The 22,143-nt window shown below is 35.6% G+C and overlaps 1 protein-coding gene and 2 pseudogenes across 1 annotated transcript; all 3 read right to left on the minus strand.

Moving 5' to 3' along the window:
* Positions 1–712: 712 nt before the first annotated feature.
* On the minus strand, positions 713–3,306 carry LOC117914192 (annotated as a pseudogene).
* Positions 3,307–4,614: 1,308 nt separating this feature from the next.
* Positions 4,615–17,954, minus strand: LOC117915457 (G-type lectin S-receptor-like serine/threonine-protein kinase LECRK4). Its single transcript, XM_034831052.1, has 5 exons — positions 16,736–17,954; positions 16,555–16,668; positions 15,886–16,430; positions 15,647–15,793; positions 4,615–7,144 (listed from the first exon to the last, which is right to left on the minus strand). The coding sequence occupies exons 1-5, from the start codon at positions 17,861–17,863 to the stop codon at positions 4,837–4,839; spliced, it is 4,242 nt and encodes a 1,413-aa protein (XP_034686943.1). The 5' UTR covers positions 17,864–17,954; the 3' UTR covers positions 4,615–4,836.
* A 290-nt stretch (positions 17,955–18,244) lies between these two features.
* Positions 18,245–21,557, minus strand: LOC117915455 (annotated as a pseudogene).
* Between the last annotated feature and the right edge of the window lie 586 nt (positions 21,558–22,143).

Genomic DNA, 22,143 nt, shown 5'->3' on the forward strand with positions numbered 1-22,143 from the left:
CTCATTAGTTCACTTTAAGTTATCGTAAGTATGAAAAATAGCTAATTCGATTAAGTAAATCATCAAAAGGAAAGGGGAGTTGAATTAGGTTTTAAAAACTTTTTCAAATTAATCAATTGAAACCAAAAATAACAAGTAAAGCAAGGAGTAAACAAAAGAGATTAAGAGATTGAGGGAAAGAGATGCAAACTCGTTTATGGTTACCATATTCCTTATCAAGAGATTTCCAACAATGACAGCATTGATTTGGCCAATTTGAGGTATCCTCCCACCCACCAATTTCTTTGATAGTAATACAGGGCTGAAAACAATACCTTTCAGGCCTCTCCACTAGCCTAGCTGTACCACCGAACCACAGTAATATTATTTATAATAAGATTTAATTTCACCCATTTTCTTTGTCATTTAGACAAAAAACATATAATTATCATTAATTTAAAATTTCATTAAATACCTTTTATACCTTTTTCGTTTGTTGTTTTCATTATCTTTTTTATCAAAATAAAAGAAGTATTTGATAAAATTTCAAATCCATAGTAATCAGTTCTATTTAACTAAAACATCATAGGAGATTAGTAAAATTTACTTTTATAATAATGAATAATGAAAATAAGTACGAGAATCCTTTCTTCTGGGTAATATATATCATTATTCCTAGTACTGTAAATTACAATAGACTATGAAAATAAGCACACCTAAGAATATCGTGTTTTTATTTATTATTATTTTTATTGGAAATACGTATCATGGTATCACCAGAGGTCCAGACCCCGGTAATACTATTTATGATATATGATGAAAATAAGGACAGAAATTTCTTTTCGGGTGGGCAGTTATAAAGCAAAATTACAATGTTTATTTTCGGTTTAAAAAGGCAGATTTACCATGCCATGAGCAAAAGTACATTATCAAAAGCCAAAATATACAACACACAAAAACTTAGCCTTTCATGAGCAGAGGTGGGATCCCAACTTCAACTGTCCCTTCCAGCATTTGTGTCACCTTTTTCATCGACGGCCTAAGAATTGGGTCTGGGTGGACGCACCATAACCCAACTAATGCCATTCTCTCAAACCTCTTGAAATCATCCAATACCTCTGACTCATGCCCCACCAGCTTCTCTAGTTTCCCTGAAATCAGACAACTGAGAACCCAATCAATGATTACTAAGTCATCGTCTTCAGTTTCTTCCTCAACCCGGCTCAATTCTATATGCCTTCTAGCACAAATAATCTCCAGCAGCATTACACCAAAACTGTAGATATCCACTTTGGCTGTTACGGCTGCATTCCTCAACCATTCGGGTGCCATGTATCCCATTGTTCCTCTTATATTGGTGATGGTTTTGGTTTGGTCTTTGTTTAAAAGCTTGGAAAGCCCAAAATCTGCAATTTTTGCAGTGTAGTTGGCATCTAGCAGCACATTCTGGGGCTTTATGTCGCAATGAATGATCTGGGTCTCACATTCTTCATGCAAGTATAGCAGGCCTCTTGCGATCCCAAGAGCCATTTCAGCCCGCTGAATCCAGATTGGCTTCTCTTCCTTTCCGAACAGAAAGTCAGATAGTGTCCCATTCTTCATTAACTCATACACCAGAAGCTGATGACCGTCTTCAATGCAAAAGCCCAACAGCCTTACCAGATTTTTATGATGGGTCCGGCCAATTATTTTGAGCTCCGTCACGAATTCCTTCTCTCCTTTCTCAATCGCTTTCTCTAGCTTCTTTACCGCAATTTCAATATGTATGTCCTTTGAGCTTAGAACCCCACTGTACACCTTCCCTGAAGACCCCGTCCGATCGTCTTGCTGAAGCCATTGGTTGCTTCATGCAGCTCCTGAAATGTGAACTGCCGGAAGTTAATGCCTATGGCATTTGCGTTCTGGAAGTGCTTTCTTTTTACTAATCTTCGAGCTACAGGATGGTAGTAGACGGCAAAAGCTGCAGACAGAACTGCTAGTACTCCGCTGGTTATAAAACCCACTGCCAGATAAACCCGATCGTTGGAATTCTTCTTCTTTGGAAGAATACCGGGATCATTAATCTTCATGGGCACCTTGATAAGTGCCTTGATTCCTTTGGTAGAAACACTCTTTCTGGCATTCAACAAAGGCGTCTTCTTCTTGATACATCTAGAATCCACCAGGGAAGCAGCCATGGTGTAACAATCATCCATGACAGCCTTCTTGCATCCCTCCACATCCACGTTCCTCACTCGTGCCAAATCCGCATAGCCTTCGAATGGGAAGTCAGCGTCATCAATCACCTCCACTGTAAAATTCCTAATGGATGGATCTACACAATAATTCAGCACGATTTCTGGATGACACCCTTTTGACAGATCGTTTGGATCGAATGGAATATAACCTGGCAGGCAAGAACAGGAAACTGTTTCATTATCAGGGGAAGTGCAGAAGCCGTAAACACCGCAAATTGAATTCACGGAGCAAGGCTCCTCAACGGCTCTCCACACCCTTTCCCAGTTTCTGCCGTTCACTTTCGGGTAAACATACTGTTGGAAATTGCCATGATCATCGATGGTTGCTCGGTGGTAGTAATCTTCAACTGGGATGGAAATATTTTTTGTCAAAGCGTGAATATTAACATTGGACCCATTGACAAGGTACATGAGAGCAGTCTTCGGATCAAAATACAGACTTACATTCGTGACTAATGTTCCGGTATACCAGTACCCAGGATCTGAGAAGCGATAGGCAGAGAGCACCAAATTCCCATCCTTTTGCATTTCCAACATGAAATTCCCAGTTGAGTAATCGACAGTTCCTTTTTCATTGGAATATAGCTTTGTGAGTTCGTCCACAACTTGTCCTGGCAAGAGAGTGTCTGTTGGGAAGTCGAAGCTCTGCCACATGACCACTGAATTGGCGTCTCTCAGGACAAAATTGCCATCATTTCCCATGAACCCCAAACTTGCAGCGGCTCCGGCGTATATAAGTTGAGTGCTGCCATTGACGTATCTGAGCTCAAGCTGGCCAGGCAAAGTCAGCCGGACAGTGGATCCTCGTTCTGCTGGATTATCACGGTTGGCTGACCAAACTAGTGTTCTTTCTGAGATTTTATCGAACCATATTCCAACAAGGTACAATCCACTGGCGAGAGGATAGAAACCAAATGCAAAATCCGCAGAGAGGGAGCGCCAAGATGCATTGGACCCAGCAACAATGCTAGAACCCAAGCTTATATTTGGAGGAATTTGGGCGTAGCAACCATGGAAGCTTGAAAACAGTACTAGAAACCAGGAAATTAAAGCAACGGCCATTTCCAACTGGGTAAAGATTCAAACAAAGTGCAGATTGCCCTGAGGAGGAGAAAGATGTAGAACTTATATTTTATCAACAAAAAAAAAAAACCATTAGTTTAGGATTTGGTTTGGAAAACTCAAGAAAAAGGTTAAGGAAATTATATTTTTTAATATTATATTAAGTTTGGCTCGGGAAAGTAAGAAAATGATTTTCTAATATTTAATTTTATAATATAAAATACAAAAAAAAATAATAATTACTATAACTAATTAAAAAATTATAAATTTTCAAATTAATTATATAATCTTTATATATAATAATTAAATAAATTAATTAAATTAAAAATAATTCATAGCATCACCAATCCAATTTCCCAAACAACCAAGCATGAGCCAAGAAAACTGGGAAAATTCAATGGAATATTAGAATAGACCAAAAACCCGTAAATGATCATTTTCTGGTCTACATCATGAAGGCAACTGGACAACTAGTTTGTGGGTGGTGGGCTTGCAGTGGATTGACTTAAGAGATAGGTCCAGTAAATTGGACAAGTCATACTCCAATTCATAGACTCATACTACAAGTCGTGGATGGAGGCTGCCATATTTAGAATGACCAAGCAATACCGTGTATTGGGCAGAGCGGTGAGTGGAGGCCTCACCACCCCATAAAACTTTGAATTGATGACGCTTTATCAGCTCCATTTGTGGAACAGTTGAAGACACATGGGTGGAGGCTGCACCAGGTTTCTCCCAGCCAGCATACGTCATGCCCCGTAGAAAGGTTAAGAAGACATTTCAATCTCCTTGAAATTTGGTCTGGATTTATTGCCTTGTATTAATTTGGATATACCACCTAAGTCGCGGGCATACGAATTAAATATTGGGGCTATTGCACCATTATCTCAACATAAAAGATAGAAAAATATTTGCGTTTTTATTTAGTCAAGGCAGGCGGCGAGATTAGAAGAAATTAAGCACCTCACATAGAGATCGTGATAATTGAAATCATTGACCACTGGCAAATGCCAACCGGTGAAATTGATTAATTGAGTTGTAGGTCAAATTAAAATCGACTCATACGATACAAAATTAATTATGAAGGAAAATCATGGTTATCAACCAATTTGAAAAACTGCACTTTGTGTGTGATTTATGTAACAAGAATCTGATTTTCTTTTCGCCATTTTCCTTTTGATTATAAGACTTGAGTAAGATTGCAATATTCAAAATACAGCTTTCAAAAATGATCTCGTGAAAGTAAGTCAGAAAAAAATTCTTGTATCAAACGGAAGCATAAATCAATCAATACTAATGCATTGCATTTGTCCATGAAATAATTCCACAAGGGGATCATCTTTCTTCTAATATGAAGTTACTCAAACACGTAAACTCTGCTAGAAAATGGAATATATATCAACACAAAATAGTGATAGTGACAAGGGCAAATTACAGAATAACCTAGTGGAGTATTAGAATTGCCAAAGAATGAAGAGGAAATAGTTACGACCAAAACGCCTCTTTAAATGTCAAATTGGTCTCTTGAAAGGATTAACCCATAATAACACAAATTATCTTAAAACATGAGTGTTTCGATCAGGGGAGGAATACCAACATCAATACTTCCTTCTAACATTTGCATCACCATCTTCATAGAGGGCCGAAGGGTTGGGTTAGGACATACGCACCATAAACCAACCATGGCCATCCTCTCGAACCTCTTATAATCACATAAAAGCTCAGTATCATGACTAACAACAGCTTCTAATTTCCCATCTCTAACGCAACATAGAACCCAATCAACTAAAATCATGTCATCCCCTCCAGTCTCTTCATCCTCAATTCGGTGCAACTCTAAGTGCTTTCTGCAAAATATAATCTCAAGCAACATAACCCCATAGCTATAGACGTCAACTTTTGTGGTTACTGGTGCATTCTTGAGCCATTCCGGTGCCATGTATCCCATTGTGCCTCTCACATTGGTGCTGGTCCGTGTTTGGTCTTTCTTTAGAAGCTTTGCCAGACCAAAATCTGCTATCTTGGCAGTATAGTTACTGTCAAGAAGAACATTCTGTGGCTTTATGTCGCAATGAATGATCTGTGTCTCGCATTCTTCATGCAAATATAACAGACCCCTTGAGATTCCAAGCACGATTTGAGCTCTTTGATCCCAACTGGGTTTCTTCCCTTCATCAAATAGGAAACTAGATAGAGCCCCATTCTTCATCAGCTCATAAACCAGAAGTCGATGATTGTGCTGATTGCAGAAACCCAACAGCCGAACCAGATTCTTGTGATGGGTCAGACCAATTACTCGAACTTCATTCATGAACTCCTTCTCACCTTGTTGATCAATCACCTTATCTAGCTGCTTCACAGCAATTTCAACCTCTTCATCCTCTATGGTAAGAACCCCCCCATAAACAGTACCAAAAGCTCCGCCACCTAGCTTGTTTTTGAACCCATTTGTCCCGTCCCGCAACTCCTGGAATGAAAAGGCTTTCAAATTTATCTCCACCGGCACTTTTAAAGTTGGAGGAGGGTGTTTTCGTATGTAGGGCTGAGCAAGAGGATGATGATAGATGGCGGACGCCGCAAACAGTACAGCAAGTATGGAGCAGGATAAAAGACCTGCAAGCAGGACAGCCCGGGATGGGGCGCGGCTTTCATTGTGGTCATAAATCCCCAAACTGTTGTTCACCTTGGGAACTTTAAGAAATGCAACTATGTTATTAGAAGAGTTGCTTCTTCTAGCATTCAACAAAGGCATCCTCTTCTTGTAGCAAACTGATTCCACCCAAACACCAGCCATGCAGGAACAGTCATCCATCACTGCCTTCCGGCAGCTAACCAAATCTGACGGTGCGCTTTTCGCCATATCTCCAAATGCTCCATTGGGGAAATCCGTATTATCCATCTCTTCAAGGATTAAATCTGAAGCCAAAGAATTTGGGGCACAAAAATCCACCATCTCATTGGGGTAGCATCCTTTTGAGGGCACATTTGGATCCCATGGTGAATAACCCGGCAAACAGGTACATGTCACTGTCTTGTTATCAGGCGAAGTGCAAAAGCCATACACCCCACAAATATTATACACAATGCAAGGCTCCGTGACAGCCTCCCACACGACCTTCCACCGGCCGACACTTCCTTTCTTGTAAACCATCTGCTGGAGATTCCCATAGTCATTGATCACTGCTCGGTGGTAGTAATCTGTGATTGGAGTCGGCACTTCTCTTTCCATACCCATACGGTATCGGATAGAAGTTGTATTCATCACATACATAAAAGCAGTACTGGCGTTGAAAACTAGGCTTATATTCTTATCTCGCTCAGTTAAGGTGAACCAATAACCTGGATCTGCAAACTGAAATGACGAAATAACCACGTTTCCATCCATCTGAAGCTCCAACATGAACCTTCCCGTCGAGTAATCTACCGTTCCATTGATATTGGAGTAGAGCTTCTGGCCCATAACCAGAACTTGGCCTGGTAAGATCGTGTCAGTTGGAAAATCAAAGCTCTGCCAGATAATTTTGGAGGAAGAGTTTCTCAACACAAAATTTCCATTATCTTCCATGGAAGCCGACCTTGCGAGCGTGCCATTGTATATTAAAAGTTTAGTTCCATTTGAGTGTGTCAGTACAAGCTGGCCACCGAGTGTGAGGTTGACGGCCGATCCAATTCGAGCTGCATCATCACGATTGGCTGACCAGACCAGTGTTTTCGCCTGGATCTTGTCGAACCAAATCCCGACAAGGAAGCGACCACTGGCAAGGGGGTAGAAGCCAAAAGCAAAATGACCAGAGGGAGATTTCCATGAAGAATTGGTACCGGCAGTGATGCCTGAACCCAGGTTTTTATTGGAAGTAGTCTGAGCTGAAGAAACAAAAAGGGAGAGAGCAAAAACTAGAGAGCAAACCAGAACTCCGGTAGCAACCATTGCCTCTAGGGACGAGAGAAAACTAGGGAAATAGCAGAGAAAAGATTGCGGGAAGTTGTATGTGATTGCATCAAAGCCATATACATTAAAAACAAGGAGCTCACCACTTCCCACGGTCTACAAATTAGTTAACAGTGTCTACATTTTACGAATAACTGTTCACCAAAACATCCGTCATTCACCAAAGACAAAATTTAGGTCTGACACCAAAATTTTAATCTAAAGGAACGAAACAAATGTGAAAGTATTAAAAAAAGAAACTAAGATAAGGAGTAAATAATTCGATAATTAAGCATTTAGTGGAAAGATAAGGAGTAAATAATTTTAAAGAAAATTATAAAAGCATTTTTAAAACTATAGTTATTAATTGTAGTTCTAAAAAAGATTTTTAAGATAATTTTAAAATTACAATACCATGAAAAATTGTAATGAATTGTGGTTTAAGGATATTTTGGAAACTACACTTATTAACTGTGGTTTCAAAGAGAATTTTGAAAATATTTTTAAAACCATAATTGTGGTTATAAAGAATATTTTAAAAATAATTTTAAAATTACAATGTCGATTATGAAAAATTGCAACCGACTATGGTTTAAAGATATTTTTGAAACCATATGTGATTTTAAAGAAAAATTTAAAAATAATTTTAAGATCATAATACTAGTTTGTAAAAATAATTTTAAAATCATAATTATTAACTATGATTTTAAAAAAAATTTATAAAAACATCTTTTTTAAATTAAGGTTAGTAATTGTGATTTTATTGTTATTAGGATTTTAAATATACCATCAATGGTTTTTTACAATTAAAAATAAAAAGTCATGGAGATGATTACGTGGTTAGAAAAAATTAAAAGATAAATATTTTGGGAGGGGAGACCACTGCCATTAGTTTTTCTTTCAAAGTATTATTTTGACCTTAAACTCGAAAAACAAGCTTACCTTCGCATTCTTCTAACTATGGCAAGTACTATATGTGATATAATTTAAATTAATACATTATATAATTTTATATCTTCAAAATACAATAAATTAAATATCTTAAATTAATAAACTATATAGTTTTATATCTTATTTATTTGTCATATAAATTTATTATTTTAATATTATTAATTTATTGATAAATAAAATATTCATTTATTATTATATTTATCAATTTATCTTTATTAAATTAATATCATATCCTTAAGTTTAAATATATAAAATTGTTATTATTTAAGTATATATTTTTAATTTTAACAATAATTTATAATATAATATTTTTAATTAAATTTTAAAATAAAAAAAATTAACAAAAACTTCAATTGACAATTGAGATTTCAATTAAAAAATGAAATCTTAATTATCAATTACAACTTCAATAAAAAAAAATTAATAAATAAAAAGTCTTAGACTTTTGCAATTGTGCCTTCAACTAAAATTTAAAAAAAAAAATTAAGACATTACTCTTATATAAAAAATAAAGTGACTAATTTAAATATAAATTTTACAAAGAGGCTAAACTTTATATTTTTTCTATAAAAAGATTATTTTGGCCCATAACTTTCCTTGATTTTTATTTTGATTTTTCCTTTCAAAAGGCAGCACCCCATCTCTGACTGATGTGATTTATAATGTGTGAGGGGTATTGATTTTTCCTTTCAAAGGGAGCACCCCAACTCTAACTGATGTGATTTATAACGTGTAAGGGGTGTTGACTCCTCTAGATGCTTGGATTTCTTTAAAAGATATTGATTTTAAATGACTAAAAGACTTTGGTTACCTTAAATTATGGAAAGAAAAAATATTGTTAAAGAATGTGGTTTTCTTGTATCTAATTTTATTATTAAAAATAAATAAATATAATTAAATTTAAAAAAAAATTAAAATATTTAATTTTATTATAATAAAAAAATGAATTTAAAAAATATATAAAATATAATTTATTAAATTTAAATTTATTCTTTTATTTATTTTTTTTTCTCTATTTTATTTTTCCTCAAATTTTTTAAAAATCAAACATAAACTAAAATCCAAAATAAGGAAAAATCTAATACGACTTTAAAAGAAACTTGTAAAAATAAAAAACAAATACGTAAGTTGCAAGATGTTGACTATTATACATATAGATGCAATTACCACATATTCTCAAATTATGTATTCAGAGAAACCCAGTAAGGCCCTTTTTTTCAATGAAGAAGTTGAATAATGGACGCCATTGCTTTTAACTGAAAATCCAGTGGGTCCAGTTTCCTGGACAACTGCCAGCCTTGAATCTAAAACACGCCCCTTACCACATATTCTGATAAGAGCAAAACCATTCGTTACAATTAATCCTAATTCTTGTTTGTTGAGCTGTCGATATTTGAATCATTTGAAGGAAGGAAGAGAAGGCAAGTGGAATGGCTCAGAGTACCAGAATAGTCAAATAGGAGCTTATCCGGTGCTAAGCACCACTTCGATATGATTTGATCCTTATCTAATTTTAATTGGTCTGATAAGGATGGGGCTATTCGCCATCTTTCATGGCATCTGGTCATGGAAGTGGTCGTGGAAATTTCCTTAGGTCAATTCTAAGCATTTACGGCAAAGAGTCAAATGGTTAAGATGTCAGTATTTTAGATAGTAAGCATTTATGGCACAGAGTCAAATGGTTAGGATGCCAATATTTTAGATAGTTAAATAGGAACTTATCTAGTGTTGGGCCAACTCTACAACACCACTTCGATATGATTTGATCCTTCCCTAATTTTAATTGGTCTGACAAGGATGAGGCCGTTCACCATTTTCCACGGCATCTGGTCATGAAAGTGGTTGTGGAAATTTCCTCAAGCCAATTCTAAGCACTTACGACACAGAGTCAGCATTTACGGCACAGAGTCAAATGGTTAGGATGCCAACATTTTAGATGGTCAAATAGGAGCTTATCCAATGCTAGGGCCAACTCTACAGCACCACTTCGATATAATTTGATCCTTCGCTAATTTTAATTGGTATGACAAGGATGGGACCGTTTGCCATTTTCCATGGCATCTGGTCATGAAAGTGGTTGTGGAAATTTCCTCAGGTCAATTCTAAGCATTTACGGTACAGAGTCAGCCTTTACGACACAACGACAAATGGTTAGGATGCCAACATTTTAGTCAATGGTAACATTATTGTCCTTGGACCCAATCCAAAACATCCCCCATATTGGAGAGTACGTGTCTAATTTGAGTTAGAGGCACTATCAAACCTTGAAGAAGTTGGACGGCCGCCTGGGGTTGGCCCTATTGGAAAACTCACAGGCCCTGATGTGGGGCTGGGCAGTGGAAACAATTGAATACAAAGCAAATACAATTCATTTTGATATCTCAACAAAAAGAAATTCAACACAGTTTGATGCATTTTCTATGTATGTGAATAGGCAAAAATAGAGACACCCTATAAGGAACTATTACCTTTCCGTTATAACCTGGCTCACATCCTATATAAAAGAGACGATATGACTTACCCAACTTGAATAAAGCGCCTAATCCCCAGCACAGATCAAGACACTACCAAAAAACCATTGAAGGTTTTCAAAAGCACTGCAAATAAAAGTTTGCCAACCCTCTCATTTTATTATAGGATAACATATTCAAGGTTTGAAACATCGGTAAATACAGATAGATTTTATGTATATATAAAAAAATATAAGAGAAATATCGTGAATATTTTGACAAAAATATCCGTGAAGTAAAAGTTATTTAAAATTCATAAAAAAATATTTGAAAAAAATTATAAAATAAATAAATATATATATATATTAAAGTTATTTTATAAATATAATTGACATAAATATTACTATGAAGAAAAATATCTATATGTAAAGATATATTGGTCTTAATATATAATTTATTATTTATTTTATCAAATTAATTTTAATTTAAAAAATATTAGAAATTTATTATTATCATTATAATTTATATTTTAGTTTTTTTAAAAAATAAATTTATATTTTTAATATTTTAAAATAAAAACATTCAAAATAAAAATGGTAAATATAAAAAATTTAAAAGTGAAGTGATAATAATTTTTTAAAATATGATTAACAAGATAAATGATAATACATTTAATATTAAAACTATAATTTATTTCATTCAAATACATTTAATAATGTGAAATAAATGATGATACACATGTGATTTTTAAATTAGGTTATTTTTAATGATCAACCTTAACAAATTTACATTGAACATATATTTGCAAAGAGTATCTTAGTCCAATGGTAACTAGGGATTGGACTTAAACCTTTTGGCTTGCAAAATAAATAATGATGCGTAGTGGGCGTGCAAAATAAATATCGATGATATTTTCATAAAAATACTAAAATTATTTGTGTTAGAGTCGACCAATAAACAAAATATAGCCAAAATTTTTCAATATTTCAAATACTGAACATAATATAACTTATTCAGTAAATGGATTAAGTTGAATTACATATAAATTGAGATGAATAACTTGTAAATATAATTCTAATACGTTAAATTTATTAAACTATTCTAACTCATCTATCTTGTTAACATGATTGTAATCCATTTGAATTATTTACAATTTAAATTTATAAATGTACTATTTTAAAGTACTTTTTAATTACTTTAATTTTTTAAATCTAAATTATTTAATTATTTAATTATTTAATTTTTATTATAATATAGAAAGTAAATTGAAATTTTACACTTGTTTATTATTTTATTTAATGTTTGAATTATAAAATACTTTTAATCTTTATAATAAAATATATAAATTTCACTCAAGTACTTAATTTTTAAAATAAAAAACTACATAAGATTTATAATAAATCTAATGACATAGTTGGGGTAGAGAGGAAATATAATCTGAATGAATTAGAGACATAAAAATAAAAATAAAAAGGAATTTTGTGATAGTTATAACTTATAAGGCATGCAAGGAAGAAGAGCAAATTCTATCATAATAAACTTATCTTGCAGGGAGAGCGAGGTGCTACTTTATGACTCCAAGTTTCACATCTTTCTTTCCAATGGCCTTTATGTCACGAAAAAAGTCTTCCCCGTTCATAGACAACATACAAATTCAAAGTAAATGGGCATTGCCTTGAGCATTTGTTTGATACCTAAGTTTGAAAGAGTATAAACTTCAATTTTAGATTGACTAGGATGAAAATTGAAGAAGGTAATGCTCAAACTCAAAATTTTTGGATTCATAAACTTGATTTCAACTCAAGCAAACTACAAATTTGAAAAGTTAGTGGCTAAATTCAAATATCTTGAATTCATAGGTTTTATTTCAAATTTCAAACTTATTACAAATCAAAAATAAAAATATCAATTTTTATGAATATATAGGTAACTAGATTTTACGGAAATTTCAGAAAATTTTTATAAAAATTTTGACACAATATATCAATGAAACAAATATGTAGTAAAGCATGTTTGGTGGAGTGGCAGAAGGAGATCATGGCACCACATGTGTAGGAGTTTTTTTCTATTTAGCTTTGAAAAAGCAATCCCACATCAGGAACCCGTAACGGAAAGAATGATATATTGCATCAAGTCATGTCACAAATAATATTGGGCTTTGATTGGGCCCTGGTCCATTTCTTTCTTGATTACCCACAAATGAGTCTTGCGGCCCAGTGGTTCCCATGTACCCACTTCTTCCACTTTGATTTTTAACAAGTCTGACCAGTTCTTAAATGGTCCCATTACTTATCACATCCAAGACATGTTTCTAACCTTCCCACTTGATTTCCACCGTTCAAATTTAGGTCTATATCATTTGTTGGATTCCCAAGTGTTGGGATTCCTACGAAACATCTTAGGGAGAAATTTTTTACTTTAATCATGCTTGTTTAGGTTATTAAAATTTCTCTTGGATGCATTACATGTTGTTTTTCTCTATTGAAGTGTTTTGGATTTCAATGGAAACCTTTGGTTTTTTTAAAACCCATTTGATGCTTTCTTTTTTTTTATTTTTTTGGAAACTTAGGCAATTTCCTAACACTTATTTACACACACGTGAGTATTTGGGCTGGCTTTCATGATGGAAAAATGACTTATACATTGTCTTAAAATTGGATTGTTGTAGTTTATACTACATTTATGCTTAGGCGACATTGTGCTGTAGTTAAAGGAATGTGGATACCTATTCACATGTTTTCTAAAAAAAATAGGCTTAACAATGAAGGCATCAAGAATGAACTTGAGATAATTTAATCTTGCATTGTTTTTGGGTTTTTTTTTTTTAAAAAAAAAAAAATTAATTGAAGTCATAACGTGACTAGTTTTAGTTTTAGTTTTCGAATTTAGCTTAGGTATTTTCATGAATATCTTGGGTAATGAATTGAATTAATGTTTACACTATTCAAATGAAATCTATTTTCCTTTTTATAATATTGTTGATGAGTAAAATGGATGGGTTTTTTCGGTTTCATCCGATCCTTAATGGGACAAGTTTGAAATTTAAATAAATGAATTTGAGATTTTTTTTTTTTTTTTAAACTTGTGACAGGTTTAAGATATGTTCAAATATTGTCTCGTTCTGCTCTAATTATATATAAAATTAATTTTAAAAATTAAATTAATTTTTATTTTCCTATTTTTAATATATAGATAATAATAAAATAATAAAATACTTTTTAATAAAATAAGTTATAAAAAATATAATTATTTAATTATTTATCACAAATATATATAATTTAAAATTTTTTAAATGATTTTTAAAAATAAAAATAAAAATTTTCCTAAAAAAAAAATTAAATGTGTGGCGTTGGACAAGCATGAGAATTTCTTACATTGGTTTTTCCATTCCATCCTATTTAATTTCTTTAACAAGATTGGGATAAGAATTATTTAAAATAAAATGGGCAAGGTTGGAATGAAAGCGACCCATCTTGAATCCACCATGTTGTCATCCCTATTTAGGATAAAGGAAAAGTTATTTGATAGGAGCACGATGAATCCTCATATGAGTATGATAGGATAAGTGCTTAAGACTTATCATGTATCAATACCATCATTTATAGGCTCAAGGAGGTCTCCAATCCTACTAAACATGTTGAATTTGGGAACAACAAATCTTTTAAGGATCAATAAAAGGTGTCGAAGCGATTTATTGCATGGCATGAAGAATGGGTTCCATATCCTTCCTTGTATGAGCAAGGGCCTTTGTCAAGCCTGCATTTGGTTGCCTAAAACAGGCCTACCTTGAGGATAGCAAGGTTGTCATGGTCTCTAGCTTGCCTTAATTGCTTACGATTGGTGAAATCTTTCCTTACTCCCTCTCTTGCGTTGCTTGTTCTCTTGCATGCAATTTTTCATGGATGACTGTGGAGTAAGTTAAGCCTTACATTTTCTTGAGCCAACACCTCATTTTTTTGGACAATTTCTCTATTTTCCAGAGGTTTCCTCCCTTTCTTTGTTCATCTATTTTTCTATTATATTTATCCACTATTAGAGTTGTATGGAAGGTGCAAAGTCATCCTATAACTATCTACCATTTGTATAAGTTTGCACCATGACCATTGGTTTCTACTAATGATACTAATCTATTACACTCTTATAAAAAAATTGTGGGTTCATCTTAGAATCCAACCTCCTTGATACAAAAGAAAACTAGTTAAAGCTGGGTGGCCAATTTGGCCGACCTCTCGTCAATGGTCAAGTGAGTTATGGGCAGTTAATAAAAAGACAAACAAATAAAGGTAGTGTAAGATGAATAAATACTTAGATATTACACATGCCTTAGCCCACTCTAATATTAGGTTTTTTATGGTGTCTTGGTTTGACCCATTTGGTAAATTTTATCATACTTCTTGTTGAAAGACACATGTTATCACATACTTCATTAATATATCATTAAACAATTATTATGGGATCCTTGGTTTGAGAGTAAAGCTTTATGCACTTTGAAATTACAAGGGTGGAGTCAGTCGAATTTAAAATCTACTATATTGCATTAAGTGTTGTGGCTATGACCTTGTCTTTTACTTCTCAAAATGTCAAGTGTCACTTGGTTATGACAACCCCAAAATACTTGCTTTTACAACATTTCTCATATAAAATATCATGTTTGTTCCCCAAAATGTTCTAATATTCAAAATCTAAAAATATTTAATTCTTCTCCACAACATATCATACAATATATTTATAAGAATTCCATTCTTGGATAAACATTTTAATATAAGAATTTCATTTTTGTGACATCAATTTATAAATTAACTAATTTAAGAATTCCATTTTTGTAGCATCAGTTTTAAAATTAACTAATACTTAAATGAGACTAGTATCATCATCTAGATGAAGGAGTGAATCAACTGAAGCCCAATTTGTTGCTGACCCAGAACTGGGTAAGAGCCCCCTGATATGACCAGGCCTTGAACCGTGGTCAGTTGAAAATACAACATAGAGCAGGCCCATCATAGCCCTACTACAACTTTATTAAAGAAAATCATCGGAGCAATGGGTTGCGTTCAAAAAAGTTAGCCGGCCGGAGTTGGAATCCGTCGTGAAGTGTGGGCATTGCCGGGTAATCTTCCTGGTAGGGAATGTGATGGAACCCTACTGTGTACCATACTACTACATCTTTGTTTGCGATGCTTCTATTCCTGCACACAACAACAAATGTTAAAAAGAATTGGCTTAAAATATATTCTGTCATCATCTGTTACTGATACTATTTATCGAATTTCCAATTTACCTGTTGCTCCAAACAGCCAGCTCATCATCTCCTCGACTCCTATCAGCATAAAACCCACCAGCCCACCTCTCTGACTTGTTATAAGCAGTCACCCACATTTGATACTTGGTGTAAGCCACACGAATTTGGGGATAATCGTCATCGGATAAGAGGGAGTAAACCGGCTGTCCAGCAATCAATCGGTAACCCACATAATTCCCTGTTTTTGTCTTTTTATTGGTATTCACTACTAACAACTCCACTGGTTTCGAGCCCAGTCGAATCCTACCCTCAGCTTCCGTCTTGGCCATTTTCTTGACTACCGACCAGTAACTCTTCCTTGGAGATTTGATGCCAACGCTTGTTGTCGTTCTTGTTCCTAACTTAGCTTTGATGAAAGAGTTATCCATTCCGTCAACATCAAGGTCGAGGTAGTAGGTGAGAAAGTGGTCATGGTTGACGGCAACGATATCATCTGCCAGTAACGTACCAAACACGTCCTTCCGTATCTGATCTGTATTTGTGTATGAGGTGGCCTTCATTTCCAGAACACCAGTGAGCCCAACCTGACAGTATAAAGGGCATCCATGTTTTACTTCAGAAAAATTAATGACATGGATGTGGGTATGGTCATAGAGCCATTCACCCCTACTTTGATTCACATAAAGGTAATAATGAAGTAGATCTTACCCCTACTTTGATTGACCCACTTTGTTGGAACTCCCAATCAAGAACATAATCATAATTCCCAACAGTAGCCACCATCCTGACCACCAAATTCACTTCTGGTTCCACTCTTCTTATCTGCAAAAACCATTCAATAATTCATATCACATTTTCCCTAAACCGAAAGACACTTAAACCACCTTACCGTTCGTCCAGGGACACCAATTTCAGTATGTCTCCAAGCAACATCCCCTGAATGCCGCTCAAAAATGCATATCGCTCTGTCAACCTTTTGTGGCCGCCCGTCTGCCCCAGCCATGTACCCATCCATATACACTGCATTTCCCGGACAGTCGGCCAGTGGCTCAAGGGTGTCAGCAGATCGACCAAACCCGTATTCGCCCATGTCCATGAAAGTCCTGAAATACCATTCACTTGTAGGATCCATGTACGGGACAAAAGTCTCGGAGACATGCCCTCTGTATAGCACAGGCCGGAACCTCTTTTGTTTTGCATCATATACAGAAGCTGTGGATATAATCACACCCGCCCGAGCATTGAACCCTACATGGAACATCCAATTACCCCATCTAACCTTGTGACCTTCCATGGTGAACCCGCGCTCTGTTTCATTACATGGAAAGGAAGAAGGCTTCTGCTTTGTTGATTGATAATCGGAGCCCTTGGCCGGAGGCACTACAGTTTTAAATCTATCTATGTACTCTATAATTTGCATGGTTTCAACATCTATTAGTATGCTTATACCACCAATTGGCCTTGCATAGATGTTAACTGTGCCTCCTCTGTAAAAGCTTGCAATCTTAAGGGCTCTTTTGGCAACAAGTTCCCCAAACCAACCAACTGTTAATGGTATGCAGGAGACTTCAGATAGATTTAAGCCCCTTCTGAGTATAGAGTTTTTGAACCTGGGGTCCTTCTTGGGCAGTTGGCTGGCTTGGTAAAGCTCCTGATAAGTGAATGGAGGGTAACCATGGCCTCTGTAAACATGTTCTGATGTGATTGAATTAGTGGCCAAGTCTACAACGAGTTCACGGGTCTCTCCCCCTGCCCGAACCACCACCTTGGCTCGACGGGGAAAGGACTCATTGTGTTTATTTGAAGATAGCCACTTGAGAACATCTCTTTTTTCGGGATCATCTACATCAACAAAATGGAAAGTTAGGTTAGGAAGAGTAACAAGGTGAGACTTCTGAATAATATGCCTTATGTGGTTGATTTCGGCCGGATTGAGAGGGTCTAGGGGGTGAGGAAGACTGGCTATGAAGCAGCACTGTAGGGCAAGACCTAGAGCAAGAAATAGAATACTAGCCATGGATTCTTCTGTGATGCTGCTTTATTCCCCACAAAGAATTGATCCAATTGTTGTGCTTCCAAACAGTTCACTGTTTGACTATATATTAGGATACGTTTTTTTAAAAAAAAAAAAATATTGAATCATGTGCTACAAGTGACAACTACATATGAGCCGTATCATAATTGCAGCCATTACTTTGGTGTCCCATTTTACAGCGATTTGCTGGCTTTCTTTGTGAGGAAACAATACACACTTCACAGCTAAGCCTCCCATTTATTTTAGTCCCTTTCTTGCATTGAGGACTAAGAATCTTTAAATTGCTTTCCTTTTCTAGTTAAGTAAATGGCATTCTCCTCTTTACGACTCTTCTGCCTTCATTATCAGTATCACAACATCCTATTTGAAAAGGGCCAATTGAGTGCTTTTTATTTTCATTAACCCATCAAAATATGCAGACGTAATTGCTACAGTTACTCCACATGATTTTAAACACGGTATGATCCTTGGGAAAAATATTAAAATCATTACTAATAGGATGATGCATAGTGTACTCCAAGCATAATCTAAGGCAAGTCGCTTATCGATGTGGGACAACTTGGCCACTTGACTTGCCTGGGAGGCTTTACTTTGAGAACTGGATTGCTGTCAAAGAAATTGGACGGCCTCAGCTCAAACCCCCCACTTATCGTTGGCATCAATGGAAAATCTTCTTGATAAGGCACATGATGGAAGCCCATTGTGTACCACATAACTATATCCTTGTTTTCTATTTCCCTATCCCTGCATTTAATGTCCACAACAAACTCTATCAACAAATAGATCAAAATGCTTCACCTAATATAATATGGTGCTCCAAAACCAGGTTTAGGTATTGTAAAATGTTTCTGCTTCTCAAAGTAATATTCATTTGCTTCTTACCATTTTCAACATCTTAAATACTTAGTTATAAAGAAATATATTTAAAAAGAGTATGTTATTAAGCATTTTTCTTAATATTGTTTCCATTTTTTTGATTTTAAAATAAAGCAAATTTCCGAATTTTAATTAGGTTGATCAGACAGTACCTGAGGCTCCATTGAGCTAAAGTGTCATCCCCTCGGCTTTGATCAGTGTATAGTCCTCCAACCCATTTTTCAGACTTATTGTAGGGTGTGATCCAAACATTGTATCTAGTGAATGCTCCACGCCTTTGTGAGTAATCATCGTCGGTTAGAAGCGGGCCTACAACAGATCCTGGGATCAAACGATAACCCACGTAATTCCCAACTTTTGTTCTCTTGTTCGGATTCACGACTAAAAGCTCAGCCGGCTTCAAACCCAATTGGATCTTAGCATCAGACTCTGTCTTAGCCGTCTCGCTCACAACCGTCCAATAACTCCGCCTAGGTGATCTGTTGCCACTCACTAGCGTCTTTCGCAAATTGGACTTAACAAAGGAGTTGGTATCACCATCCACGTCAAGATCAAGATGGTATGTAAGGAAATGATCATGGTATGCACCAAGGGTATTGTCGGCCAAAAGTGTACCATAGACTTCCTCATGTATTTGATCTACGTGAGTATAAGCGGTTCCTCTCACTTCAAGCACCCCACTCAACCCAACCTGGCAAGACAAATGATAGGTTACTTTTAAAGACAACGGTCATATTAACATGTTCGAGGCACTATTCTAAGGTTTCCTGTATTTACAATAATGTAATAAAAAAGATGCTCTTGTGTGAAAAGTGAAAACACTTTTAAGCTTTTAACAGTAAGGAGTAACAACGTGGCTCTTCATGGTTGCTCCCGCAGGGCGAGGGATTTTGTCTGGATTCAAATCTGAAATGCTTGAAAAGTCAAAAGATGCTTTCCAAATAAAGAAAACAAAACAAAACACGTGGCATTGATTGGATTCAAATAGAAAATGTCCAAAAGCATAGTATCAAATTTTGTCTCGTCCAACTTTGAAATATTTGAATTACCGAAAGTTTTATAGAGCCGCTTTGCAGGAATTCCCAGTCAATGATATAGTCATAGTTGCCCACAGCCGATACCATCCTCACCACCAGACTGACCTCCGGCCGAGACTCGGTAATCTGCAAAATCCATTTTTAAAAGTCAATAAAATTATCTCTAAATTATACAAATACATACTTCTGATATTAGTCTTGAGAAAACAGAGACCAATTTTCCAGGAATCTCAGCCTCTGTGTGACGCCACATGATATCCCCAGCATAGCGTTCGAAGATACAAAAAACATTAGTCATATTCACAGGCGTCCCATTCTGGCCAGTCACGTAACCATCCATGAAGACTGCATTTTCTGGGCAGTCTGTGAGGGGCTGAAGTGGCATGGCACATAGCCCGAACCCATACTCGCCTGCATCAAAAAATGTTCTAAAGTACCATTCTTCAGTTAGGTCCATGTATGGGACGAATAGCTCTGATATATACCCTCTGTACAAAACTCGTCGCTGCTCTTTTTTCTCCACATCGTATATGGACGCTACTGATATGATCGGACCGCTCGCATGTCAAATGCTAGGTGGAAATCCCAATTCGCCCAACTGATTCATATTTCATAACAACATTATGCAATAACCTTTTTTATTTATGAACCTACATTAAAATTCATATTATCATATAGTCTATGTCTTATTCCAGACAACCTATTTATTAATATTGGAAGTGGAATTTGATTTTCATATTCAACTTTTAAGCTTGTCCAATCAAAACTCTCCAATATAAATTGACTTTATATAAATGTTGGATTAAATTGATGGCTCACATGAAATATAGTTGATTCAAAGGATTTTTTTTCACAATCTTTGAACATCAAATTGATAATCTAATAGATTTAATTTGGCAGAAGAAACATAAGTATCGGTAAATAAGTAAGAAAAGGTATTATTAGGCAATCACTTTACCTGATTTGGTGGCCGTGGATGGTAAAACTGGGTCCATCTGGTTGGACGACTGTGATACCCTTCAGACGCGGACCAAAGGGCGGCTTCTGCTTCGATTCTCTGAAATCCGTCCCATCTGCTTTGGGCACGGGAACCATCAATCTGTCGTGATATGCGATGACCTTCATCTCGTCTAAATCAACGGTCACCGTTATCCCTCTATAGGCCTCATGTACAAATTGACTGTCCCATCCAAGTAACAGAACATAACCTTCACAATCCTTCTGCTAGTTCCCTCCTCACCGTACCACCCACAGTATAGCTTAAGCCCACAATCTCCTCCATCTTAAGCCCCCTTCTGCCGACAGACGCCCGAAACGGCGCGTGCGTTAGCGCCAATGAATTGGCAGCCGTCTGTTCTTCAAAAGTGAGCATAGGGAATCCGGAACCACTGTAGATTTCATCGGAAACGATGGAGTGGGTGGACAAGTCCACGATGAATTGATGGGTTTGGTGGTTGAGTCGGGCGATAACGAGGGCTCGGCGAGGTGGTGTTTTGGCGGTTGTGCGATGGGCGAGCCATGAGGCGACGATTGACTTGTCTGGTTCGTCTAAGCCCACGTAATGGAAGGTGAGGTTGTGGTGCGATGCAGTGATTATGGTTCGGACTTGGTCGAGCTCCTGTAGGGTGAGTGGGTCAAGTGGGTGATGGAAGTGGATGGAGGCTGCGGAGAAGATTGAAAGGGGGAATGTGAAGAATACGAAGAATAAGAGAGTGTTGCAGGCTGGAGCCATGGGTGGGTAGTGGAAAGGGGATGACAAACAGTCTACAAGACAACATCTTTACAAATCCAAAAAATAAAAATAAAAATGGATGGATATGAATAGCAGTTCTGGGAGTTAGCGATTGTTGTCGTTTAGCCGAAGTCATGCACTTCTATTACTGATCTTAGTGCCGGCCAGTAATGCCCATCAACTGGCCCACCTTCCCCTAATAATCTGATAATTTGAAAGAGAATGTTTAGGTAGAAATTAAAAAAAGAAAAAAAAAAACTCAAATTTATATTTGACAACCAAATGTCTTAAAATGAGAAAGCAATACGGCAATAGGATACGAGTGCATGAGATTGGACGGAGTAAATATTTGTTTAAATAATTTTAAAAGATAGTTTTTAAGAACCGTTTTTTTAAAATAGTTATATTTTATAAAATAAAATTTATATGAAAATTTAAAATATTTTTAATCTTTTTAAATATTTTTAAAAATAATTTTTATCTTTAAAATTTTATTTTTAATTATTATATATATATAATTATTATCTTTAAATTATTTTTAAAAAACAAGCGAAAATAATTAAAAAAATATTTTATAAAAACATAAAACAGTTTTTTATTATCAAACATGTTTTCCA

The sequence above is a fragment of the Vitis riparia genome, chromosome 5 (assembly GCF_004353265.1).
Source record: "Vitis riparia cultivar Riparia Gloire de Montpellier isolate 1030 chromosome 5, EGFV_Vit.rip_1.0, whole genome shotgun sequence".
In the NCBI taxonomy this organism is placed as follows: Eukaryota; Viridiplantae; Streptophyta; class Magnoliopsida; order Vitales; family Vitaceae; genus Vitis; species Vitis riparia.